General features: G+C 37.6%; 2 protein-coding genes across 3 annotated transcripts in view; one reads left to right on the forward strand and one right to left on the reverse strand.

Annotated features, from left to right (window-relative positions):
* Nucleotides 1-393: 393 nt before the first annotated feature.
* On the reverse strand, nucleotides 394-7,520 carry rab23 (RAB23, member RAS oncogene family). Its single transcript, XM_085297084.1, has 7 exons — nucleotides 7,109-7,520; nucleotides 4,731-4,964; nucleotides 3,738-3,823; nucleotides 3,320-3,476; nucleotides 3,109-3,191; nucleotides 2,917-3,009; nucleotides 394-2,812 (listed from the first exon to the last, which is right to left on the reverse strand). Exons 2-7 carry the CDS (start codon nucleotides 4,883-4,885, stop codon nucleotides 2,679-2,681), a joined length of 708 nt encoding a protein of 235 aa, XP_085153210.1. The 5' UTR covers nucleotides 4,886-4,964; nucleotides 7,109-7,520; the 3' UTR covers nucleotides 394-2,678.
* An 8-nt stretch (nucleotides 7,521-7,528) lies between these two features.
* Nucleotides 7,529-20,290, forward strand: part of LOC146561211 (DNA primase large subunit-like) — a 38,569-nt gene continuing 25,807 nt past the window's right edge. The window contains exons 1-8 of one of the 2 annotated variants that reach the window (XM_085297083.1): nucleotides 7,529-7,760; nucleotides 9,866-10,015; nucleotides 10,147-10,259; nucleotides 13,109-13,203; nucleotides 13,305-13,425; nucleotides 14,185-14,280; nucleotides 15,261-15,398; nucleotides 19,983-20,050. In XM_085297083.1, coding sequence (XP_085153209.1) covers nucleotides 9,871-10,015; nucleotides 10,147-10,259; nucleotides 13,109-13,203; nucleotides 13,305-13,425; nucleotides 14,185-14,280; nucleotides 15,261-15,398; nucleotides 19,983-20,050 — 776 coding nt within the window. In that variant the 5' untranslated portion in view covers nucleotides 7,529-7,760; nucleotides 9,866-9,870. Of the gene's footprint in view, nucleotides 7,761-8,920; nucleotides 9,035-9,865; nucleotides 10,016-10,146; nucleotides 10,260-13,108; nucleotides 13,204-13,304; nucleotides 13,426-14,184; nucleotides 14,281-15,260; nucleotides 15,399-19,982; nucleotides 20,051-20,290 lie in introns of those variants that run through there. The other variant, XM_085297082.1, reaches the window with a different exon arrangement.

Consider the following 20,290-nt stretch of genomic DNA (forward strand, 5'->3'; position numbering starts at 1 on the left):
TCAGCAGTGCAAAGGGCATACAATGTTTTAAGTAAGTAAAGGTTGCCTTTGTCTAGGAGCCCTACATATTATCACTTGCTCTTCCCCAGCGGATGGCATTTGAGCAAACTCATCTATTGTTTGGCATTTGGCATAAGGATATGAAATAACATAGAATATGAGGATCATGAGGTATGAGTTTCTCGTGTCAAGGTACTAAGAGCAAGGCTAAACTTCTACACCCATGTTAGTTGTTTATTAACTTGTAAAACTGCCACGGGTACAGATAACCATCTTTTATCCAAACTGTCTGCACTTCTAAAATTACCTAACCTTATTCACTCTAACTAAATGTACCCAGTTAAAATAATAACAACATTCTGGTTAAAGAAACTGTCATGAAATCATACAATGGATGCTCAAGAAATTTTTTATTTATATCAGATTGCCACTAAACACTGTCTCACAAACAAAACAACAGACACACAGTTGTGTGGCACACTCCAGGGTGTGACACAACAAAACTGCAAGTCGTGTCGTTTTTCTCAGGCTGAAAGCCAACACAAGTTGGTTTGTCTTTCTAAAGGTGTGAATCTGCTAATGAAGTCATGTGAGAAAAAGTAAAAGTAAAATTAAGACACAAAGATTACACCTGAGTGACAGCACTTAAGTATGGTTAGTTTTAACTGCTGATTCTTTAAAATTATACGCCATCTTAATGATAAAGTGCAGTGAATCAAGTCAGTCAAAAGACAAAGTAAACACAAACTAGCACAAGCTTGAGAAAAACATTACTTACAGATCTACTGTGAAGGCAATTAAAAAAAACAAAACAGCAAAAGGGTGGATTAAAATGTGTACTCTGAAGAATGTAAACATTGACAAGGCATTGTAATGATTAAACATTCACTGATATGGGAGGGGAAAAGGCCTGCATGCATTACAGTTATGCCACTTTGCTTGTCTCAAAACAGCAGTTTACAAAAAAAAAAAAAAAACCCTAATGGGAAACTGAAATGTGACACAATCTTAGTACCAACGGTGTAACTGTAGAACACATTTTAAGCACCTTTTGGTATTTTCACAATAGAAAAAAATTCTGAACACAGATCTGAAATCTTTTTTTCTTTTAAGAGTAAAGCATGCATGCACATGTATTCCCAGATGACCTATGTATTATAATTCCATTAGATAGCTACAACTGAAACTACTAAGGAAATGTTCATTCAAGACAGAAGATTTAATCTAAGACTTTTCTATATTACTAAATATTTTGTTGTGCTTGGTAAACCTGTGTAACCCAATAATGAGTTCTGAAAAACAGAAGGAAAGGTGAATACATTATACATTTCACAGATAGTTGTATTGAAAACTAAGGATTAGGACTGGGAGATTGTTTCTGGGAGTACTCTCATTTAGTTAGAAAGAAATGTAATTTTCTTGCATAATCAGGCACACGTAAGCGCTTCAATAGCAAAACATCCCCTCTTGATTGCCAACTTTTTGTAACACCTTCTGAGAGCATTCGTTTACATCCCGCCCTAAACTCCACACCACAGGTACAGTACCTACTGAGCAGTGAGCTTTCATTTTTCTTTTCACTTTCTGGCCCCAATACAGCTCCTTTTTTATAGTCTGGAGAAAGTTCTTCACAATCCAGGTCAAAAAACTAATAGGAGAATTCTGTATTGTGTTTAATGTACTCTGAATATATATGTCAAAGCTATAGAAATAATAAACAAAACAATGTAAACAACTGCAATCAAAAGCATAGTATTGTATTGTAACTGACAATTGGTTGTAACTTGAGGTACTATGATTGAAATAACAGATTTTTTTAGTGTAAATGGTGTTTTATGTCTAAAATAATTTGTTTAACAAGTGTAAGCAGACAGAAAAAGGACTATTTTTGTGTCATTGGTTATTGATATTTGGTTACATACCTATATCTATGAGAGCACATGTTTAACCACAGCTCAGAAAGAGAAAATTTGGCACATAAGATCAGTCAAAGCTATTGTGCTTCGTACAAAAATACTTCACGCAGAGATTTAACTCAGCGTTCAATCAGGACGAAGAATATAGTTTGAACCATTATCTGTTTAACAGTTAGAAAAATATGGAATAAAATAATCTGCTTATCTTTTATAATACATGCAAATGTATTGCACAGCTGAAATGTTAAACAGAATAACCACGTACAGAAGGAAAAGTCTCGATGGAGTGCAACTTTTGCTGTTACATACTTTGATGAGAGTCGGTATGTCAAGTTTCATTAAAAAAAACAAACAAAAAAAAAAAAAGAGTGAAAAAAAAAGAAAGAGCAAAAGCCTCGGCCATAAGGGGGAAAATCCACCTGCACCAACAGCTAGAACTTCAGTTGTTTTGGGCATCATTAAATTAATAACACAACATACTGTAGCTGCAGTTGTTTCTTAAGGCAACCATTAGGAGGATCCAAGTATGTACAAAGGTTAGGTTTTGTGCCCAGATCGCTGATGAATATTCGAGACCGCAATACACCTATCAACATGGGGCGAGGAAGATGAACATTAGGTTAATAAAGTAATATAGTGTAGTGTAGTGTTTCCCAGTCTATGTGAGCTTTGGTCACTAACTGTCGCTACCTCAACAGCTTACAATAACGAGCAATCTAATGTCAGAAATAACTGTCGGTCAGTAAAATGAAATGATTTTCTCTAGAGGAGGCTGCAGCTTCCAAAGGGATTTTTAGTCTTCTTGGTTCTTTGCTTGTTAGGACGCAAAGTGATGACTTCTCTGCCGTTGCTGGAGCTCTGGTTGCAGACATTACTACTTGTTGTATTAAAAACACCTTTGGAAAAAAACCCAGAAAGAATGAGTAAAGGCTATTTAAAAGAAACAAAAACAAAACAAAACACCAGAGCTTAAATTGTGATACGAAAAAAGATTTCTTACCTATTTTATTGCTTGTTGTGTGGACCACCTCTGTCTCCTCTGCTGTTTGCTGTTTGAGTCGCTGTAGATACTTCTCAGCTAAATACTTAAAAACTAAATGAAGACAACAAGCAGAAATGTTATGACAGTAACATTAAGAAACAAGCCATTTTACTTGCATCTGATCAGTTGTTCAGATTTTCAGTAACCTACCCTCATTCACATTTAGGTCCTCTTTCACTGAAGCGCGATAAAATCTTAGCTTAAGCCTCTTAGCCAATGCTTCTGCCTCCTCACTGCAGTACAAGTGAAGGAAATACAGCACTTCTTAATTTTCTTCTAAATTAACAGGCTTATTTTCAATAAACAGTCAGCACTCTTTTCTTTAACAGTTAATTGCTTTTCTGTACCACCGAATCCTTACTTTTTTATAACAGTCTCTTCCAGGAGGTCAATTTTGTTTTGCACAAGAACTGTGGGAATATCTCCAACTTCTGCTTCCACCTTCTCCTTCCAGCTGTCAATAGCCTGAAATGAGTCCCGGTCTGTGGTGGAGAAGACAAGCACACATGCCTGCGCACCTGCAAAGTAAGATCACATACACAAACAGTTCACGTTCTCAAGCTGTTACATCTTGTAAAAAAAAAAAAAAGCATGTTGAACATGTTGCATAATTCATTGTCCAAGAGCAAAAACACAGATTGGATTTAAGAATAAGCCCTCTAGGAAATATATATGTATATATATACACTAGTGCTTACACTTACACTGGTTGGAAGCCTAGAAATAGCCTAGAAATATGGGATAAGCAAACGTTATTTGTTGCAGAGGTGCAATCTTACCGCGGTAATAGGCCTTAGTGATGGCATCAAACTCCTCCTGCCCAGCAGTGTCCCAAAGCATTAATCGGACATCTTCATCATTTACACTAAAACGATGAGAAAAAAAATTGACTAGTTACATATTCATCCATCTATAATATCCTATTATATCCTACTCAGCACACTCTACTTGTTTTTCTATGTTAATAGACAATCACAAAAACTACAATTTTAAGACATTTGGAATAAAACATTTCCTTCAATAAACAAAAGTAATAATATTTAAATATATTTTTTAAATTCTCGTCAAATAACTTTCTCTTTTAATTATTATTTATAACATGGAAAAAAAATATTTTATCATGTTTTCTTCTAGGGTGGAAAATTATTTCATTTAACTCAAGAGGGCTCTTGTTCCTCCAGGAGTGTAATGACATACATGCGTACATACATACAGTACACAGTTACTAAGTAAAGTAAAATAAGTAAAAACTAGATAGGCATTCAATAGAAGAATTGAAGTAAAATAACAAAATAAAACAAAACAAATCTGGTTAATTAACCAACATGGATGTCTTTGGACTGTCAGAGGAAACCAGAGTACCCAGAGAGAACCAACGCAGTCACAGAAAAGCCCGAGCCAGCCTGTGGATTCAAACCCAGGACCATCTTGCTGAGAGGCCACAATACTACTGCACCACTGTGCTGTGGTTAATAAAATATTAAATAATAATAATTAATGTTAATTAAATAAAAGCTAAATATAATATAACAAAGTGGCCTTTTTAAGTAAAATGTGTCAAATTTAGTAAAATTCAGTTTTTAAAAAAAGAGTAATTTCTGATTAAACCTAAAATGTGGGTACCAACAGGATTCCACATTCCAATATGTATTTAATATTGTAAAACAATTTTATACAGCTGAAGTTGTAGTTAGTTAACAGACCCTCTGTGACTTTGATTATAGACTATAACTGATAAATAATGTGGAACAGCTTTCAAATGAACATCTTACAGTATCTGCCTTTCCAGGAAGTCCACTCCAATTGTCTTTTTGTAGTCTTTAGTGAAAATGCCCTTGCAGTAACGTTGGATCATACTGGACTTGCCGACAGCTCCGTTGCCGACCACGACCACTTTGATGGCCACTTCCATGTCCTCCTCCAACATGGTGATGACGTCTGGCTGATTTTCTCAGTTCCACTGTGCCTGTATTGTTTCAGAGCTGTGATGGGAGCACATGTACCGGCTGAAAGTGTAAAATAAAATATTAGATACTACAAAAAAAAAAAAAAAAAAAACACAAAAAAAAAGCCACACAAACACTGGACAAGTGCAACTCAAATGTGGTTTATATATGAATCACTCACTTCAGAGACATTGTCAGTTGAACAAATATGATGAAAACCAACTTTGTTACTCAGTTTATAAGTTACTTATAAATGCTGTTAAAGTGCGGCTGACAATCAAGCAAATTAGCAGAGGCGCAACTGACTGCTACTTCTTTTTAATACTAATCAAACTTATTTTCAGTTTGATATGTCAATATACTGTTACAAATGTAGTTGTCAAAGCCTAAAAAATGTTTTACAATACATTTTTATAGCCAACAGTCACAACTCAACTTTTATAGGCTTAATAGTATAATTATCATATTCGCCAGCAACACAAGCACTTCATTGCACTCTAATACACGGTGTCACATACACAATGTCTGTAATTAGCTTTTAAACTGTTATGGGTGCACATTTTACTAACTGTTGTAAAACAAATTTTCAGCTTGACTGGAGAGGTGGTTCACTATGTTTATTGTTCCATTAGTGCAGAAAACTGCAGACTCCGCATAGCAACCGTGTCCCCACAGCTATATACTTGGAGTGGCTGAGTGCTATGCTAAACAACATATTGTGGGAAAGCTGTTCTCAGTGGACACTGACAGCCTACTGCGTGACTGTAGTGTTCAACAGCCTGCTTGAATTTGAGTCACAATATGTATCTGTAATTGAGCTGAATGACACATCAGTTGGTATAACATGAAGGCAAAACACAGCTGAAAATAGAATAGTATGCTCGTCTTTTAATGTAAACTCTGTAAACTGTAAAGTCTTGACTTTGCATTTCTCTTTAGTTGAGCAAAGACCTCCTCTTCCTTTCAAGCAGCTAGTCCTCTCCTATTCAAGTGTAGTCGGTTCGCGATTTGTACTTTAAATATGTTTTATCATCACAGAAACTGTCAAACTGGGAGGTTAAGAAGCTGGTTATGTATTGTTTATTTATAACTACTATAAGTTCAGAGCAACGTGATTCAGATTTAGATAAATGATGATGATTCGCTTTAACAGTGTTTGAAAATGAGATCTGAATAATTGTGCTCTTAGTATCAACAACAATGTGGGGCAATCTTTTTGCACTGTGGTCATGTCTTATACCCCACATTTCTGAAATGAATTACAACTCTCCTCAGGTGATCTCAATAGGTCATGTTAGGGCAAGACCTCACAGAGGTTTCATTCTGAACCCCCACTGATGGTAATGTGAGTGACCCAAGTTGGGTTTTTTTTGTTTTGTTTTTTGTTTTTACATCTTAGCTCATTTGGTGACTCACATTATCAATAAGGATCACTTCCAAAAGGGTACCCCCAGGGTAAATACTTGTGACTTTCCATCATTTGTTTTTTTAAGGGAAAACGCCTCTTGAAAGAAGTCCAGCTGCCTTCTTTTTTCAAGCTCTAAAGAAGTGACTGGAAGGTGCAGTTTAACACTTCAAGACAGGTATCAGCTACACATTTAAACACAATATTCTCCATACCTGCACAAACAACTGTCCTGAGTAAATTCTGGGCTTTCAGGTCATCATTACCATATTCATACAATACAAATGTGATAACACAGAATCTGAAATATACAGGCCTACTGCATTTTTTACATAACATGGTAGCAGGGTATGTTTTACATTGCTATGCACATAGTACTGAATTCTGCTCAGTATGAAGCAGATAATACACCCCCCTTTGCTAGACAGTGAGTCATCTTCATAGACTCACCGTTACTTGTCCAGGCCTCAAGGCGGGGCACCACAATTTTTTGAAGCAAAGACTGAATAACACAGATCAAAACGCCATGACACGCAACTAAGCTATTCAACTCTGTCGAAGACTTTTGCTATATGTAATGCGTTCATAGTCTCTGATGGGAATTAAGTTTGAAGTCAACTTCCCACTCCTCTTCTTCACTCAAATCCCTTGCCTTGGTCAAGATAAGACCTGTTGAATTGCTGAAAGGAGGCTCCCCTTGAAGTACAGAGCAGCTCCCGAGGTAGTGCGTTAAAGCTGGGTGAAATAAACGGTGAAGAAATGATGGGAAAGCATGCCAAAGAAGCGTGCAGTTTCTTACCTGTAAAACGACGCTACAACTCATCCAATGACATTAGGCGAGCTATGCAGTCAGCTAACCCACATCCACATATCTACAGCCTCCCGCCGCTCTTCTCCGTGGCAAGAGACGCAAGAGACTCCGCTGCTAAGGGTGCCTAGCTAAGATTAGCCACTTTTCACAGAAGAAAGACAACCTTCTGCTCCGTTCGCTAACGACTTCTTCCCTGTGTAATGCAAAAACGTTCTCTCCTAAACGAAAGATACCGTTTATTGACTGTCAACACCTGAGGTCACTCTCATGACATTTATAGAATGGATATGCATTGCTGCCTATTTCAGTGAGCTACGTTGCGCGTGAGAGCTAGCCAGGCAGGCTGTTGGCTAGCTCGCTAGTGTTTGTTGCTAAGCAGCAGAGCCAAAGAATGCACAAAGCAAGAGAGTCGGCGTGGACGCGCCTCTGTCCTCGGGAGTCTTGGGAACACTTGTAGTTCTCATATGTTAGCCCTAAAAGTCACGTCTGTTTAAACGCTGAATTATTGTTGATATTTTTTTTATTCACAACCATTATATATGTCTTCTACGCGTGTTTTATGTGGACGGATCACAACAACCAAGAAAAAAGCGTGTGAAAATTACTCACAACCGGATTAAAAAGTGAATTTTACTTTCAGGTATGTGAAGTAAAATGCATGTTATAAAGCAGAAACACGGAAATGTGTTAAAAGGGAGTAAATGTACTTTCCACTACAGTTTCTCCCTTTCTGAATATGTGTCATTAATGTGAAACTATCAAATAGTTTGTTAAATAACTTTAAATAACTGCAGCTTCATTTTTTTTTAAAAAGGCAGAAAACACCTAACCGTCTGCTGAGAAAATTGTAGCAATGGTTGATGTTAGTTAAAAACGTACCGACGTTTGTTTTTGTATAGGTTCATTTTACTGTATGCATATGAAACTTACCAAAAATGAGCAGAATTTGGGTTAGAATTTTTGTTTTGTTTTGTTTATTGAGTTAGCCACAAAATAAACTAAAATGTCTCTATAATATAACATGACCATTTACCAATTTCTCTAAATACAAAACTTTTGTACGTCAAAACAGAATACTTTGGATTACATACAGTGGAAAAATAAATGCGAAATGTCTGATCTATTTCGACCACAAAAATCATAGGAATAAATGACATGGAATTTAAACCTTTCCTGAAAGTGCTTTACAGAATATATTCTGTTTATTTTAAATCTAACATTCTTGTGTCAAACATGCGGTGTTTCATTCATTCCTACATACACACCCGTATATCCATATGCAGTGTCTGTGTGAAGAGAAGTTTATATGCTAAGGACAATGCCAGTAATCCTTATTTGTGGAAATTTGCTGATCTGATAGGTAAACTGTCTGTGGAGTAGTGATATTTCAGAAGAAAATCAGTTCAACCAACCTTATCAAATGGGCATTTGGGAAAGGGGTTTCTGTATGATTTTTTTAATATCTTTAAATTTTAAAGTTTAATTTCAAAGCTGTTATTAATCGTTTGAAAAACAATGATTTTCTTGATTTGAAGATAAGGTGAACCCGCGTTTTAGTGGGGCATTTGTTATGTAATACACGTGCGCCCGTGAGTTTGTGTCGGATTTGGTTCAAACGCCAAAAAACAGAAATAGAAACATAGTGTGAAATAGCAGTGGCTTGTCTTGGCTCAAGCCAAGTTTGGGTAATAGTATTTTAAACGAAACTGTTTGCCTGTTTTTTTCATGGAGGTCATCGTTACTTTGAGAGACGGGGCGGGCTGTCCTAAAAAGTAAAACGAGTACACACCACTTCACAACTTTCGTTCTCTTCCGGTGTCGGATGCAACGTCATATTTTTACCCGCGTTTGTTGAACAGCCCCTTTTGTTTGGCGGGACTGCGTTATTTGGAGTCTAAAAGCTTCATCTAATCGGTAATGTAACGACAGTATTATATGCTTCTTGTTGCTCCTCAACCGTGAAATAAGTTTCTCGGGCTGTTTTTGAGCTCGGTCTTTTCAATGCAGTTTAAACTCAAATCTGATACCTAGCAAACGTCAAAGTTGGATTGTTTTTCACTACCCTTAACGTCTTGCTATGGGCTCTATTGCTAACTTAAGCTAAATAGTCTATGTTAGCGGCTACATTTAGCCTTAATGTAGAAATTGAGTTTATGAGAACGACAGTTACTGACTGCTGAGCCAGTGTAACATAACAAAACATACACAGCTTCACACTGTCAGTTCAGTTTGTGTGCAGAGGCTGATTTTTAGATGTCAGGAACATTTCGACTCTTCATCACAGTCCCTCAGCTATGGATTGAAGAGACGATTAGTCAAGGAGAAGCTCCGTTTGCCAAGTTTTGCTTTAAGTGATACCGGGTGCCACTTATGCACTGACTGGTTAAAGGTTAATAGCAGATGCTGTGCAGAAATTCGTTTGTTCTGATTTTGTATGGCAGCATCCTTTACCGTTTGAAATCAAAGAAGCTCAATGAATTTCTTAATGTTTGTTAGTTATAAGCGTTTTAATGGTGGCTCGGGTCTTCTCCACAATAGTGTGTTTTATTTATTCAACTCCTAGTAAGGAGAAAATGGCAAAATCAAGCGTTATGCGTTTGAAATAAGAACAGCTTATTTAATTTCCATGAATTTGTATTGAATGTCGCTTTGGTCAATGGCTCACTACATCAGATATGGCAGGTTTGGGACCCAGCTTGTTAGCAAGTGGTACATTAAAACATGCTTGATTTCTTTTACCATCAGGCACTATGCAGTTTGGAGGCAGAAAAAAGAAGATTAGCACTATCCCTCAGTCGGAGCTCTATGGGCAGCACCTGCAGTTTTATGGACAGCCTCCTCTTGAAAACATCTCTCTCTCTGAATTTGAAACATTTGCTGTGGAACGACTGAAGTGTAAGATTTGTCTCATACTACTTGTGAAATCAAATGATGAAAATTACTGTAAGCATTGTTTTCTCTGCTCTTGTGTAATACATTTTATTTAGGACATGTGGTTTGTAATGTTTGTTTTAATGCCACTGTAGTGTTGAAGACTGTGGAGAACTTGGGTGTGAGCCATGTCAAGCTTACAGAGCCGTATAGACGCAAACTTGAGAGTCAGCTTAAAGCTCTGAACTTTCCTTACAGACCAGATGCTGTGAGTATGTTTCCCATTGTGCACCTTTAAACAGTATTAATGAGTCAGTTATTGCATTGTGTTGTCAACAACTTCAACTAAAGCTTTATCACAAAGAGATTTCTTTTTAAACTTTTACCCGCTATGTGTTTTAATGAAAACACAGGGGTTGGATTTGTTTAGGGTCCTGTAATATCGCACTGCACTTCATGGTGCTTGTCCCCCCCTTGTGAGTGAGACATATCTAATAAACTGGCATAGCTTTTAGTAGGGCTGAACGATTATGGAAAATAATCTAATTGCGATTTTTTTTGCCCCAATATTGCGATTGCGATGCGATATGCGATTATTTTTTAAGGTCTTTGTCTTCTGTATTATTAAACAAAGACAAGCAATACATCATATAGTATGGCCAATACTATATTACATTAATTTTAAACTGTTCTTTCCTGGAAGACAGACCTCTGTTATGATGACATGAGGTGATGCATGAATTGATGACTGACATTTTTATTTAACTTCTTCAATCACAACAGTATATTTGAACATACACAATAGTTTATTTTTAGCTTACAAACATCTGAGCATAAAGTGCTGACAAGGAACCCTGGTGTAAACATTAAAATGAAAGTCAGTACAATGTGCAGATTGCAGAAATATACATAAAAAAAATCAGTGGCTTTACCACACTCAGTTTTTCGACATCTGTGAACTACTAGACAGTCATTCAATTAAAAAATAATATTAAATAAATAAAACTAATAAATAAAAAATGCACACATCTTACTGATCTCTGCAGTCAGTAACATTACACATTTTTATATATTTTATTTATTGTTTACTCTATTTAATTTGTAAAATATGTGTACACACACACACACACACACACACGTGTAGAAAAATATTTAGTATACACATCCAGAAATGCATATACTATTATATATTGTACATATATTTATTAGTTTCAGATGTAGCCATTCTTGTATTTTGCTTGTTTACATTATTGTATTTTGCACAACTCTGTTGCTTGTGAAGCTCGCACACAAGAATTTCACTCACATGTGCTGTACCAATGTACCTGCACATGTGATGTGACAATAAAAGTGATTTGATTTGATTTGACATAAAGTGCAAACATAATAGCAATTGTATAAACAATGAGTATGGCTCAGCTAGCCATAATCATCCTAGCTCACAGGTTTTTTGCTAGGAAGACCAGCATATCTACTTTTGCTGGCTTTAAGGATGAGCGAGTGCAGGTCACTATATTCCCTCCAGTGCTGAACAGACGCTCTGAGGGGGCACTTGTGGCTGGCACACACAGATATTTGCGGGCCATCTTGCACAGTCGTGGAAAGTGAATGTTGTGCACCTTCCACCAGGCTAAGGGATCATCCTCTCTGTCAATGACAGGGGTCAACAGGTAACTATTCAACTCTGTCTTCACGACATCTTCAAGTGGCAGAGGCAAAGCTGAAGAGGCCGTACTGGTCCTCAGACGGTCGGGTAGGCCGGAAGTAAACGGCCATGAAATTGGACGGTCTAGCCTTCTGATTAGCGTCACCGCTGTCTCGGTGGAGCTTAATAAACTCGGCCGTCTGCTTCTTGCTATCTAAAATATAACCAGACACTGGTGTAAATTCTCGACTGTCTCATACTTCTGTTTAATAAGTTTTCTGTTTGACGTTTAGTCAGCTGTGTGAAAACCAAGGAGGAACCCACCCGGGGGATTAATAAAGTTTTATTTTATCTAATCTAATAACTTTAATCTCAGCCAAACTGATTTAATCACGAACAAACAAAACACTGAAAAAAGCCCAACAATAACATTTTTAGGTTGTCTAAGTGACTTATATATTACGTTTAACCCGAGCAGCGAAAGTCCGCGGTGATCTGAAAATGATGTGCCGGGAGTTGTGCCGTTCTCGGCCGCATCAGTAACCCTCGAGCTCCCGGCTAGCTGTCGAGCTGGTGGGTAGCAGACGCCTCCTAAAACGTCGAAGCACTTTTGCAAATATGCGATATCTTGATAAACCGAGCAGATATTTGATGTTTACACAACTACTTTCTCGCCTGAAAATATGTTAAAAGTTTATTTTGTGACCCAGAAAGATTAGTATGAGTAATTTTAAAACTTAGTAGCGGCCGCCATTGTTGGAAACTGGAGTTTGGCTGGGCCGTGCTGTGAATTCTGGAATATGGTAGGCCACGAAGGACACACCCGACCCATCCTTCAAATTCGGGGAAAAGGAGGACGCATTTGTCGGCTACATTCGGAGGAGTCTACGAATTTGGACAGCCTTCGGCGCGTCGCTGTGACGTAATCGGTCTACAAATGCGGCCTCAGGAGGATGCAGCCCATGAATTTGGACATGTCCAGAGTATAATCGCAGCCTTTGCGGTTAGAAAATTGCACTTGATCATGTCGCGATATTATCGCAAATGTGATATATCGTTCAGCCCTAGCTTTTAGAGTGAGACCAGTGTTTAGCTCGATGTGTATTGACACAGTATTGACTTTGAGGAGTTAAGCTTGCGCAGGATCCATCAAATTCTCTTTGCAATAGTGATGAAATAGCATGATTTAGCAATAAAATGTATTTGTATTAGTAAAGAAGAGACACTGCTGGGTGTTGCTGAAAACGTGACTCATTTACTAACATTTTAAGACCCTATGCTGAATTACAAGAGCCTGAGATAATGGAAGTTAGTGTACAGCTACCATAAACATGACTTTTAGTACATGATAATTTTTTCATATATGTACATAAAACAAAAACTGTACAACATGACAAGAAGTGGTGAATGATGATTAAATGATTGACATCTATTTGTCTTTCAAATTAACTAATTGTTTTCTAACTCTTAAGGATGACAAGAAATCTCAAAGTGGACCAATTGAATATGAAAAACGAAGAAAAGACCATATCTCCCACTTCATTCTCAGACTGGCCTACTGCCAAACGTAAGTCTTTAGTCTCCATTTAGGAATACTGGAAAATGTGGTCAGAATATAAGTTGTTCAGCTGCAAAAGATAAATGTTTATTTCCATTTGTCTCTCAAAGGGAAGATCTGAGGCGCTGGTTTATACAACAGGAAGTTGATCTTTTCCGCTTCCATTTTACTGAGTTGGTCCCAAAACAACAACTGGCATTTCTTCACAAGAATAATCTCCATTATGACACAGTAAGCTTTCCTAAAGAAAACACTTGACATATTTCAAAAATATTTTTTTTCTGGAAATTTAAGTTGAGGAGGCTTACCACAAAAAAATTCCAACTGGGAACTTTTACAACTGGGAATTTCTGTCTTCTTGTAATAGTGACTTATTCAGAAACACACAATTAGTCTTTTTTTTTTTTATATCACCTTGAAAATTTACTTACTTATATTTGATTAACTTACATTTAAGTGCCTCTTTACCATAATGTGTTTTAGAAACTATATCTTGGATTTTGTTTCTATGTCAGGCTCAGAGTATGTTGAGGACACGGGCCTAAATCCATGCCAGTTGTTTCTATACACCGCATAGTGGTGTTCAGTTGTATTTTCACTAGGTGGAGCTGTTCAATCATCATAACATCTTCCATCTTTAAAAAGTTGGCCCTATTCAGTAAAAGATTTAATTGTGAAAAAAATTATATTTCAAATATGTGTGTATTATTTTTTTAAATAATAAATCCCAAAACATAAATATAATATATATAGTTTACACTATATATTATATAGTGTACTTAGTCTCTGTTTTGCTTTTAGGCTCACAAAAGGAAAGAACTACAGTAGGTTTGGATAACATGGTGGTGGCGGGGTGTAAGCAAGAATGCAAAGCCAATTTTAGGTTTTTGTTTTGTTTTTTTAAACAATGTTTGTTTTCCACAAGCTTATTAACATCATATTAACAGTTCAGCTTATGCAACTCCTCAATGAAATCTCACAACTTTTCAGATTAGCAGCGAGGAGAAGACTGCGCTGAAGGATCAACTTATAAACTCCAGCTTTGGCGTCAGTGGAATCAAGGTGATGGAACACGAGTTCTACAAGGTGAGACATATATATAGTGTAGGTTATAGTTTATATTCACGAACACACCACAGAGGGAATGTAACTTCCAAGACATCTAGACAGTGGCCCTGTTAGGTTGATGTGTCATGATGGCTCGAGTTCTCTTTCTGCATAGTTAAGAGTCATTCAGGAGAGTTTTTGAAGTAGCGATCATTAAAGGTAATAGCACAGTGCAGGATAATATATGGTGTAAGGTAAGTTGGTCAGACTTTGCAGAACATCTTGGATCCTGTGTTTTGAATTCTAGTAACGTCTTCTTTTTGTCCAGTATTAGACTTGGACAAATTACCCCTCAAGCTTTCTCATTTGCATCATATCTATTGTGTAATGCTTACATGTGTGAGAGTACTTTTATACACTGGAGTAAAACTCTGATTTGTCTGCTTAGCGCTACTTTTTTTTTTTTTTTTTTTAATAAACCCCTCATCCCCTGGAGCCAGTATCTCATCAGATAGAGACAGATCATCACCGATATGAAATAAATGAGCAAATATTTCTCCCCGGGGCAGTTTAAACCAACATTATGGAAAAAATCCAGCTTTTCCAAATGTAGAATTACAACGCCACATGTGTTTATCTTACTCTTACTAAAGAAATGCATTGACATTATGTTGTATATTCCGATGTGCATAGTAGGCAAATCTTTTAAAGGCTGTGATTATGTTCTGTCAGTCAGGTCTCTACTCATAATGATTTAACATGCAAATGGATTAAATGCAGTTTTTCTATTAACAGAATTTAAAAGCTAGAGTTTAATTTAAATTTCCTTGCTACTGACAATCATTTTCACTGGGAGAATGTAAATCATCCCATTTGGTTTGCTGAGCTTAAATTGTATCCTTGGATCACAATTTAAGCAGCCAAATTACTAAGGACACACGGCTGGCCTTTATACTGTGAACACATTAATGATTTAATTGTTTTTTTTTTCTTCCTCCAACTGTCATTATGTTTTAAAGGTGCCTTTTCAAGATGCCCTGGATCTTGTGCGACTGAGGAAAGTGTACCTCAAACAAGGCTATGCATACATTCCCCATCAGGATATTGTCACCATTGTTCTCAATGATTTCCGCACAAGGCTGTCTAAAGCTCTTGCAGTAAGTGAAATTTTATTTTTTTGTGTTGTTAACACAATAATGGAGGAGCACAATTGAGAATTCTCAGCATTTTGTTGCTTTTTAAGCCTAAACATAAGAGTTCAAACTTAAATCTGAGCTTTTTAAAACCTCCAAATCTGAATATGCTTTGAACTCCAGTATTGTTCAGACTACAGTACACATGTAGGCCCATTTTATTGCCTCCAGTACAATACTATCTTTAATCATCACCTTTGTGACTAGGGGTGGGTTTTGATCATCGATTTATCGATTAAAATCGATTCTGGCTTGGATAACGTGATATCGATTCATTAAAATCCTGAATCGATTTTTTAAAAATATTAATTTATTTTGACCGAAACGCCAGAATCTCAGGTTAAACCTCACAAAATTTCAAGAACCACCAAACAGCTAAAACAGTAAATGAGAGCAGGTACACGGATTCTGCACAAAGATGTAAACACAAAGCTCGGAGCCTCCAACGGATCAGAATCAGTGAGATGTCGCATTTCTCACCCGACGGCACGGACACGGTCGGGGCTGAAAGCCGACAGCTCGCTGATTCTGATGTTTCGGCGTGTCTGCGCTTTGTGTTTACACCCTTTTTGCGGCGATTCTAAAGCTGTTAGTTTTATCTCTCTCCAAACAATATTGACCAAACCAGCAGCAAAAGAAGATCCAAACTAAGCTTCACAAAAACATCGTCATGAATTCCCTCTGACTTTTGCTGTTTTGCTTCCACCACGATAAAATCACACGTCATGCACAGCTCTCTCTCTCTCTCTCTCGCTTTCTCTCTGTACTTCAAGAACAGTTTCCCGTCTAAAAATCTGTTTTCTGCATTATTCGCTTGCTTGTTACGCACAAGTCTACCATTTACAGCGCTGTCGGCCGCTGTTTTGTTTTTTTCCCTTTTACTTACTTCCGAAAAGAAAACCTAATTTCTGCCGTTCAATAGGCTTCTGAACAAATTTAAACTCTTTAAAATTATGCAAAATGCAAAACGCTTAGCCGTGTCTCTAATAAAACCGCTGTAACTTCAGAGGTAATGTTAATATGTTGATTAATGGTTTTCTTTCATTTTTGATGTACTGCAGAATATTTTTATAAAATCTGCTGTGATGCTTACACCTTTGATAAAGTCTTGCGAGTGTCAGCTTCCTTTTTATAGATACAAAAATATGTAAATGTACTGATCTGAATTATAATATTTCTGACTGTCTGAGGCAAAATTTGCCAGATTTAAATAGAATTGAATCGAGTCGTGGATCGAATCGATTCTAGAAATCAGTGACGATACCCAGCCCTATTTGTGACTCACTCCATCACACCTTCACTTTATATTATTTTACACTAGTGGCCATTTTCATGCCATTTGTGCATGCAGAATCCCCGAATCCATAAGGAGAATTATTAAATTGCCATTGTTGCTTTCACTGCCCCGAGGGAAATGGTAGAAACACAGGGTTCAAATGAGGGGAATAAGTATGCACATGTGGCAGAAAATATCTGGAGGAAAGATTTGGGACATCTAGTAGGAAAGTGCTTATTGTCCCTGCAGGCATGATGTTTTTTTAAAGGCTGCTGAAGGGGGTTTATGATGGGGCCGTATCACCAAGCTTTTGCATTGCTTAGAATGTCCTGAGGGACTTGAAATGCAATGTTTTGGGAACCAGAGGCCTTTTTCCCCCTTTTTTTTTTCTCTTTTTTTAAATAAATATATAATATATGTGAGAAGACAACCCAAGCTCAGCTCCATGGTGGCGAGTAGTCCAGATGGCGAAATGAGCACAAGGAGCAGCAACTAAAGGCAGTGTCAGTTTGTGGTTTATGAATTGACATTAATCAACGTTAATTAGGCAAGAAATCTTGAAATAGATGACTTGCTGTACTGAGACACAGAAAACAATATTTTATTTCATTACAATTACCAGTATTTGTGAATTACATTTTGTGTTATAGAGTGGTAAGAGCGGTGGATACAGGAATTACACATATTTCGAGATTAGAGAAGCCACTGTTTAAAAGAATTATAGAGAAGACGTCGCTTTATTTTTGGCACAAGAAGCTGAAAATGTAGGAAGAAACTCAAAGTTGTCTGAAGTAGACCACACTCTGCTCATTAATTGGTACAGTAAGGTGGAGTAAATATTGGATCGATATGAGGGGTCAGTGTTTTATAGTTTGGCACCCTTTGCTGAAAATTGGCTCTTTTCCTGGTATAGATCCACATCGGGTGGTCAGAGTTCACTTTATTTGGACATCAAAACATCAATACCCAGGTTCTCACATCCTAATTAACCAGTAGACGATAGACATACATTTACTCTACATGACAAAATTACTCCTTTGTACGGCCACATGTTGTAACACAGCCAAAGACGACCTTTGAGTTTATCAAAAGTGCACCTGTTTAAAAAAAAAACAAAACACTAATCACTTTTTATTTTTATTTGTCTTCAAAGACCTTTCATGATTATTTCATTTGCTTTTTTCACATACAGTATGTTATCAGTGCCTGCAAAATATGTGTCAGCCATTACCGTGCATACCTTTCATATTGTTTTCCCCTCTGTAATTGTACATCAGTCTTCCGTGTAGTGTTTTAAACTAGAACGCTGATTTTAGCGACGGATTTTAAGTTAAACGGTAGCTTAAACAAAGGAGCGGCAGTTCTAAGAGAAAATCATTTCAATGCACACTTCAGCCTTTGTGATGTGGTTGTGTTACGTTGTCTGTCACTGTAACAGAGTAGCCACTTTCACTGTCTTCTCAGTTAATACCGTGTCCTCATGACAAAGAGTGGGCTTCTTTGAGCCACTGAGCTAAAATGCTCTCTGGCAATTTGAACTACTTATCTAAAACTCCCTTCTGTCTAAATGAATTGTTTGATAACCAGAATGATTGGATTGTGATTTCTGAGAGTAGTTTTAGATGTACCTGAGAATAAATGCAGAGCAATTTGGTGCTTTTTATTTCTCAAAAAGAAAGAAGTGTAGCATTTAGGTGTAGTAGAATCATAGTTTTCCCTGTGATTCTGAAAACCTCTCAGGTTGTAGTATAACCAGTGTCGGTAAACCCGTTTGCGTGGATGGTATAGTACAGGACGTAAATGGTAAATGGCCTGTATTTGTATAGCGCTTTTCTAGTCCCTAAGGACCCCAAAGCGCTTTACATATCCAGTCATCCACCCATTCACACACACATTCACACACTGGTGATGGCAAGCTACATTGTAGCCACAGCCACCCTGGGGCGCACTGACAGAGGCGAGGCTGCCGGACACTGGCGCCACCGGGCCCTCTGACCACCACCAGTAGGCAACGGGTGAAGTGTCTTGCCCAAGGACACAACGACCGAGACTGTCCGAGCCGGGGCTCGAACCGGCAACCTTCCGATTACAAGGCGAACTCCCAACTCTTGAGCCACGATCGACGTCACTGCATTTGCACTATTGTTGACATACAACAGTTGTTCAGGCAGGACCAGCTTAGAAATTAGAAGAGAAAAATAAAGCTCAAATGAAAAAGTTGTTCGGTTCTGCAATTCTCCAATTTTCAGGTAATTATCCAGACCACTAACTGCTGGAATGGAATAATTCAACAAAACTAGTATTCTTGTAAGTGAGCCAGTGTGTTACTGTAATGGTTATTCTCCTTTGCTGGGGACAGCAAGGGGACATCACAGAGAACGTGTCATTAAAAAGGTATGAAACGGAAAGCTGCCTCTCCATGTGACTCCATTTATTGGTTTGTTGTTCAGTTTAACAAACAGAATGCTGCATCTTAAAATGTCTTTGGTGCATGGTTCAAGGCAGACCTGGAACTGACTAAAAGTCAAGAGTCAGGATTTAGACTCAAGCTTTTTTTGCAGAGGAATGAACATGGATCTTTAGGGGTGTTTCTTGTTTTTCTTTTTTCTTTTTTAAATAAAAAAAACATAATTCAGGCCTACAGCTGCCTGTTTTTAGACTGAGACAGCATGCGAAAGCTTCAAGTCGGAGGATGTTGTAAAGAATAGCCTGACAGTTGCTGTCACATGTTTTAGGATGGTGTTAAAATGTGTTGCGTAGATGATTTGCTCAACCTGAAGTCAGAAAAACCATCTTACTGTTTTTTAAGCCAAGGTTGCGTGGAGATGCATTAACGTTATCACTCTTAAGGGCATTGATACACTAAGCTGACAAGAGGCTGCAAGGATACATTTAGTAAAGCAGGATTTTTGTAATTTGTTTTGAATGTCGTGGATTCACATAGGTGTCGCAGGATTGATCGCACAGCCAGCAATTTCCTTTTTTCTTTTTTTCGTTGGAAATTAGTAAACACTGAGCAACACATAATCAAGGTCTTTAATGATAGATACTGTGGCGAACTTAACTTTTGGTTTAAATTGTTTACACGTTTCTGATCTGTTTGGATAACGGCGCTCCAGAAAGACAGCTTTAATTACGAGATTCTGTGCGCTAGTTTAAAGTGCAAATAGTTTAAAACGAATCAGGTGCACTTAACCTGCAACTTTGGGCCGTTATAACACTTTGACCTAGACTGTTTGCCATTACTCATGTGATGCCCATCTCTCCTGCAGTTGACGGCTCGCTCGCTACCAGCAGTGCATTCTGATGAACGGCTCCAACCTCTCCTTAACCACCTCAGGTAAGAAGCAGGATGAATAACATCGCTGCTGTTTCGCCAGTGTGGCCATGAAAAAGACTTCTAGCACAATTGATCTTCTGCACCAAAGTGTCTTTGGTTGGTCTGAGTTAACCCAGACACTTTAAATAAAGTCCAGATGTTGTGGAAACTTTTTGCCCCTTAGTGCGTGTTCAGCATAAAGCTTCCAGCATAAGGTTACTAGAAATATCCAACTTGTGCACTGTTTTATCTACCATGCCT

This window comes from Mchenga conophoros, linkage group LG13, assembly GCF_057382185.1.
Source record: "Mchenga conophoros isolate Kocher_MC1m ecotype Shallow Benthic linkage group LG13, M_conophoros_male_GT1.1, whole genome shotgun sequence".
Taxonomy (NCBI): domain Eukaryota; kingdom Metazoa; phylum Chordata; class Actinopteri; order Cichliformes; family Cichlidae; genus Mchenga; species Mchenga conophoros.